General features: G+C 31.1%; 2 protein-coding genes across 2 annotated transcripts; one reads left to right on the forward strand and one right to left on the reverse strand.

The window, feature by feature from the left end:
- Window positions 1-206: 206 nt before the first annotated feature.
- Window positions 207-686, reverse strand: LOC145099793 (uncharacterized). Its single transcript, XM_079037299.1, has one exon. It carries the CDS (start codon window positions 684-686, stop codon window positions 207-209), a length of 480 nt encoding a protein of 159 aa, XP_078893425.1.
- A 443-nt stretch (window positions 687-1,129) lies between these two features.
- LOC145097748 (putative inactive ATP-dependent zinc metalloprotease FTSHI 3, chloroplastic) lies at window positions 1,130-5,169 on the forward strand. The gene is made up of 5 exons (XM_079035389.1): window positions 1,130-1,283; window positions 1,764-2,588; window positions 3,014-3,337; window positions 4,479-4,779; window positions 4,979-5,169. Exons 2-5 carry the CDS (start codon window positions 1,779-1,781, stop codon window positions 5,137-5,139), a joined length of 1,596 nt encoding a protein of 531 aa, XP_078891515.1. The 5' UTR covers window positions 1,130-1,283; window positions 1,764-1,778; the 3' UTR covers window positions 5,140-5,169.
- The last annotated feature ends 2,123 nt before the right edge of the window (window positions 5,170-7,292 follow it).

Below are 7,292 nucleotides of genomic sequence, written 5' to 3' on the forward strand. Positions count from 1 at the left end.
TTCTTTCATTCCATTCTTTTCACTCATGATTACATTCGAAGCACTTATGACTCATACATAAACATAAACTTGTTAATTCATTTCACTTCACAAAAGGACACAACATGATTTCCATACATCTTCTGTCTATCCTAAAAGACACCAAAACACAATCAAAACACATAAAAGACACCAACACACTATTTTCCATACATCTTCTGTCTATCCTACAAATCCTTCAACATCACCAACACAAAAACAAAAGAAACCATGAACACATAAAAAAAAGATTTCCATTTTCCACCTTCTTCTCCATTCTGGACTTGAATGGCCACTCCTTCCATGGGTTGATTTGCCACTAGTGGTTGTGCCACTGGTTGTTCCACAATGTCCTCAAAAAAGTTCCCTTCAACTTGTTGTCCATAGTCCCCGAAAATTGTATTGTTCTCCAAATTAACATTGTTCTGAAATTCTAGTAAGAGATTTGCATACCACTGATTTGGTAGAGGAGGATCCACCCATTGGAAGAACTTGCAGTCTTTAAGTGCATCCTGGTAATTTGGGCAACCTATAAACCTTCTTCCTAGGTTAAAGGGAGTCCACAAAGTCCATTTTCCAACGGGATCACCGCAAAAGCACCTGCTTCTCAATCGATTCATCACTCTTCGATTTGAACTTCTGCTTCCTACAGAAGATGAAGACGACATTGGTGGCTCCTCCTCCTGCTTGGATTTTCGCTTGGTCCGATTTTAGGGCACGAAAGGAACGAATGATGTATATATTTAAGTTTTGTTAAGTCCACCTAAGCATGCCCAGTCCACGTAGACTTCTTTAACCAGGAAAATGAGGGTCACCAGATAATAAGGACTAAATTGTCTGGTTTATCCGGTTTATTGGGCTTTTTCATTCAAAAAAAATTTATGACTTTTTTGAAACTTTTATCAAAATATAGGGACTTTACTGTAGTTATCCCTAACTTTATTGTAAAACTAATTTTCAAACAACGTCTCCTTAAAAAAAACCATTTTTATTATTTCAAAAAGAATTTTGCAAAAAACTTTATTATATAAATAAATGATTTACTGTTGCTTAAAAGGCAAAATCTATAAATTGGGCTGTGCAAAGAGTCGGTATTTGAAAGAACCCGACCCAATTAGTTTCCATTGAATCAACTGTTTAGTGTTTATCACTTTATCTGCTAGCTCCTGTTTGTATATCACGACACAAAAAATCTTTTATCAAATTCATATCAATCGGTGTTTCGTTAGCTCCGCATTCTTCCCCCGCCATAGCCGAGCTCGGAGGTATGTTAGCTATGTCCAGTTCTCGCCTATTAAGATAATCGTATCGTTTTCTTCTCCAAATTACTGTTCGTATATACAATCTTGTATCTCTGCATCTGTTTTTGTGTTTCTATTTACATTATTGCCTTCTATATATCGATTTTGAGCGTATTACCACATAATTATGTAATATTTCAAGCATAAACTTATCGAACAAACCCTAGCTTTGATTTTCAGACATCATCCGCCGGATTTTAAGTATATATTCTGAAGTTTGGATTTGAAACGTTTATTTATTGAATACTTGATTATGTTCATTAAGAATGCTGTGGTTTTTAATTGAACTGTGTGCAAATTTTCGTTGAAGTGTTCATTAGGAGGATTTTTATGAAGAAGTTTAGGAGGAGACAATAAGACATCATTACTTTATAAAGCAATTTAGCTTAACTACATAAATCAATAAATCACATATTCTTAACCCTAATATCCGTTTTCTTTTAGCCCTAAACATAGAAGATGGATGAAACCAATGAAAACAAAGACACCGATCTGCAAACTGGAGAAAATAATGATCTTAAAAGACAATTATGGAGAAGATTTCGTCCAAAGCTATGGTTTTCTTCCTTTTGGAAAAAACATTCTCTTGACTCAAAGCTAAATAGTACCAAAACATTCTTGAAGGCTAACATCATTCCTGCTTCAATCTCTCTAGCAATGGGAATCTGTTATCTCCTCTTGAAATCAAAGGGGCAAAAATGTAAAGTTGCTCCATATTCAGATTTATTGAAAGGTCTACAAGATGGAAGTGTAACAAGGGTTCAATTCAAAGAGAACTCACGTCGTATAATGTACAATAGCAATCCACAAGCTTCTCAAAGTACAAAAATAGTAAAAAAAGAACATTCAAACAGCTTTAAAGAAATGGTGGCATCTTTTCTTACAAATTTGTCAAGAAAACCTGAAGGTTTGAGTTTGACCGAGTCAAACTCAAACCAATCTAGGATTGATGTTGAAGTAAAGAAGAGGGACAACAATCATGGTTGGCAGTTTTCTACAAGATACATTGATGATGATTATAGAGAGCTTCTTCATTTAATGAAAGAAAAGGGGACTACATATGGTTTAGATCCTGAACCTTTTTATGTTTCGGGTGGGAGGAGGGTATTTTCGACATTATTAAATCAGGCTCCTTCATGGGCTATGTTGTCTCTAGTTGCTCATGGGCTTGGTGGTGGTGGTAGTATTGCAAGAAAACCTAGTAAAAATGATGAGGTTACTTTTGATGATGTTGAAGGTGTTGATGAAGCTAAGGCAGAGTTATTGGAGGTAATTTTTTTTCTCTCTCGTTTTAGTTTAAAAAATGGTTATTAGTTGTTTTAATTAAGATTTTGTTTTGCTTTTGTTGATAATAATTAGGGTTAGGTGTGTTTGCATGTGCTTTTACTATCATAATTAGGGAAATTCTTATTATTAAAGGAAGTAATATATAAAAAGTGCAAAATGAAAGAAATAGCAATGCACTTTCATTTATTTATTTATTTATTTATTTTTTTGTGTATTATATCATCCTAATTTCATTTCTTTCTATTACAACATTTTACTTTCAATTTTTTCTTATTAAGACATGATACTTTAAAAAATCCTCCCAATTATAGCATTATACTTTTAATTAGGAATAATAATTATTACAAACATAAAATCTAAAACATCTACATTTACTTTTACCTTAACTAAAACAAAATATGTTCTAGATTGTTTCATGCTTACAAGGGGATTCAAAGTACGACAATCTCGGGGCAAAATTACCTAGAGGGGTACTTCTAGTGGGCCCACCGGGAACCGGGAAAACATTACTAGCCCGTGCAGTGGCCCAAAAGGCGGGGGTCCCGTTTTTTATAACATGTGCAAGTGAATTTGTTGAGTTGTTTGTTGGAAGAGGAGCTAGTCGCATAAGGGATCTTTTTAAAGATGCTAGAAAATGTGCACCTTCCATTATTTTCATTGATGAACTTGATGCGGTTGGACTTAAACGTGGTAGAGGGTTTAACACCGAGGGTGATCAAACTTTAAACCAAGTAAGTTGCATTTTATTTATTTATTTATTTTTAGTGGGAGTTTTAATTCCAATGTGGATTGGGCTCGTGTTTGGTATGATGGAATGGAATCAGAAAGGAATGGAATGAAATGGAGACATGTTTGGTTAGCGTGAAACGGTGAAAGAATGGAATGAACCATTTAAATATGACTTTTTTGTCATGTATAATTTGAATACTAAATGAATTTGAATTGATACTTAAAGAATAAAATGTTATTTATTTATCTACTCTAATAAATAAAAACCATTTCTGCCACTTGTCATTCCTCATGCATTATGCCACATGTCATTTTGTGGTAGTTTTAGATTAAATTATATTTAGATGTCATTTTGTGGTTTTTGTTTCCATTTTATTAAATTCCATATAATATTTAAATGTAAAAATGTAATAATAAATGCATATCAAATTCATTAATGCAACTTTTCCTATAATTACTAAATTTCTAAATTGAATCTAAGTATTTTAATTGTTTATTTATTTAAATTTAAAATAAAATGACCACTTCAATTTTAATAGTTAAATTTTTCTCTCTTTCCTTATAAATTCAAACTTTCTAAAATTTTATATTTGTTTTTGGTTTTTTGAATAAACCCATGTAGTACATGAGTCTCACAACTAGTTTATATATATATATATATATATATATATATATATATATATATATATATATATATATATATATATTGCATACAAACAAATTTTCATGTCGTTTGAAATATATAATGTGTATCTCAGATAGTAAAAAAGTTAATTTATCATTTTACAAAAATCTTAACCAATAAGAGCTAAATGTATTTAAATACACCATGAAATCTTGAAATAGAAGTATAATTCAAAATTATTTTTTTACATATTTTGGAAAATAACAAAATGTAATTCAATTGAATTTTTGAACTTTTCTAAAAACATTATTGATCTTAAAGATTATATAAATAAAAGTAAATTATAATTATGACATATCATTCCATTCCTATGTGACACACCAAACACCACATTAGTGGGCCACTAAGCACCTGATTTACATCTTACACGATGCTTTTAGGCAGAGCAGTGTGGGCCAGCTCAGGGGTTTTGTTTTACTGTAAAAAGAAGTTACAATTTATGTTTCGGTTTTTAACAGTTGTTGACGGAAATGGATGGATTTGAATCGGATAAGAAAGTGGTGGTAATCGCCGCAACAAATAGACCCGAAATGTTGGATTCGGCTTTGCTTCGCGCGGGTCGGTTTTCAAGAAAAGTGTTTGTTAGGGAACCGGATGAAGATGGAAGAAAGCGAATCTTGGGCGTTCATTTTAGAGGTGTACCCCTCGAGGAGGACAAAAACGTCATTTGCGATCTTGTTGCATCGATAACACCGGGTTTAGTAGGTGCTGACCTGGCAAATATTGTTAATGATGCCGCTCTTCTTGCTGCACGTAGAGGTAAAAGTTTCATAATCAACATGATAATGTGATACAGTAGGACCTGATGAGGAGGGTATTTACGTCTTTTGCCCACTCAAGTCACTGTCCCATCTTGTTACGGACAAAAACTGCAATTTTTGTCTCTTTGACATCAGTCATAGACAGTCAGTCAGGTCAAGGTAAAAGTCTCAATATTTGACTTGTTTGGGTGACATAGGTGGAGTTTGTGTGTCGAGAGATGATGTAATGGAAGCGGTTGAAAGGGCAAAACTGTCATTTGACAACAGACAACAACATGAGGAGTTTAGTGAACAAGAAGCTCGGGAAATCGATTTGATATCATCCCGATTGCTTGGGCAGTCAAGGTTTGACTATTAAACAATAAATAAAAATATTGATTTTCTTTTTTGGAGTTGATTTTGGTAAGTATAATTTTTTTTTTCCACAATGTTAATTAATTTTAACAATATATATCAATTTTAACGAGAGTGGAGTTCAGAGGGGAAAAAAGACAAATAAGTCGGGTTTTTTTTAGCTTAACCCAGTAAATCATTTTACGTGGTTTCCGTCTCTTTTAGCTATTTTATCCTTTTATAAATATAATATCGAACTCTATCTTATATGTGATTTGAAAACATGTTTTAGGTTAGTAAAATAATATTTTTAAATAGTTTTTAATAAGAAATAATCAGGAAGGATTATTGATTCAACAATCAACATTCCAGATTAATATCAATGAAACATTCTTTTATGGATTCACATGGCTACAACCCAGTAATTTGCTTTGCCTTGTGGATTTTGAACATGTATTTTGTATTATAAAACATTTGATAGGGATCAAAACAACAAAACGATCCATTTTGGACCTCTGAAATAACATATATTGAGCGAGTCAAATGTTATCCATTGTAGACTTGACCAAACCTCCAAAACTCAAACAATAAAAGAGTCCAAAAACCGAACTATTAGAATTGATCCAAATTTAAATCGGATCATGACCCACTTACCTACACGAGTTTATATTAATTTTAATAATATACATCTAAAACAATATCATACTAAACTCGAAAAGAAAAAACAAAAAAAAACCTGTTTGATTCCTGTTTCGAAATCGAACTGTCTAAATCAAATACCAATTTCTGAAAATGATGTTAAACATCAAACCAAATCAAATATAGGCAGTGTCGATTATATGCAATTAATACTCAATTTGATTCTATTTTAATGGATACAAGTCTCTCTTATCTTAATCGAGCATTACCCAAAGTTTGAAAGTATGGTTGCATTACATAAATATGATAGCACCTTACACTAGTACAACTACGGATACATTTCGTACATGATGATGGATATATTGTGGTTAGTATGTGGTGGGTCATTGTGCACCTATCGTTATGATACTAAGTCTAGACCACAAATGGGTCCAATGGCGATGTGGTTCCTAATTTGGAAAAAGTGGTTCATGGTCAGATGGTTTGGTCGTGGTCCACATCTCTTTGTAATTTGGCCTCACCATCCATGTTGCAATACGGATTTTTTTTTTTTTGAACGGTGTGATTTTAATTTAAAACTGGTAAGATGTTAGAAAATTATAGAAGAATACAAAAAAATGTATATGAATTTCTAAACCAGCCTATTCTATCAACTTTTATTTAACATAATATTACTCGAAATCGAAACTAAAGAATTAGAAACAATGAAATAACATTAATAAATTAAGTATGTGATATATGTAGAAAAGCACAACTATATATATATATATATATATATATATATATATATATATATATATATATATATATATATATATATATATATATATATATATATATATATATATATATATAATGAAAGGTTATTATTTGAGGGTCTATGATATTAGAATATGATAACATGTATCATATAATCAAACAAATTTCAGCACAAGAGCATTTTAGTCAATTAACCTATATTAAAAAAGAAATTTTTTGGATTTTTAGGGATAATTAATTTCTTTATTTTTAAAAATCTGAATATTTTAACTTAATTCAAATTTCAAAATTTGATTTTATTCTGTCAGAATGATAAAATGCAAACCATAAACTAGTAAATATATTTTTCGATTTTATTCTGTCAGAATGACAGAATGCCAACCATAAACTAGTAAATACATTCTGAAAGAATACACAAATCGATTCTTGAACTAATAATATACCAAATAATTACATTGTATGATTGTGATTCATTGAATAATAACAACATTATGAAAGAATAACAAGTGTAATTCTTAAACAATGGGTGTGATCATTCTTTAATTCATTCTTCAAGTCTTTCCCATCAGGTCTTCAAGCCATTCTTCAAGTCATTTCTATCACAAATTCATTGCCAAAAATTTTGTAGTGATACATTTGTAACAACTGCACATTAAACATATAAATAATTAACTACAATTCTATACTACAATAATATTCTTATAGAATAAAATATTCTTGTAGAATGGTTTTGAATATTCTTAAAGAATTTGTATTATCAAGAATATATCCAACGAAAAA

The sequence above is a fragment of the Lactuca serriola genome, chromosome 4 (genome assembly GCF_051521515.1).
Source record: "Lactuca serriola cultivar US96UC23 chromosome 4, Lser_US96UC23_V15, whole genome shotgun sequence".
NCBI lineage: Eukaryota > Viridiplantae > Streptophyta > Magnoliopsida > Asterales > Asteraceae > Lactuca > Lactuca serriola.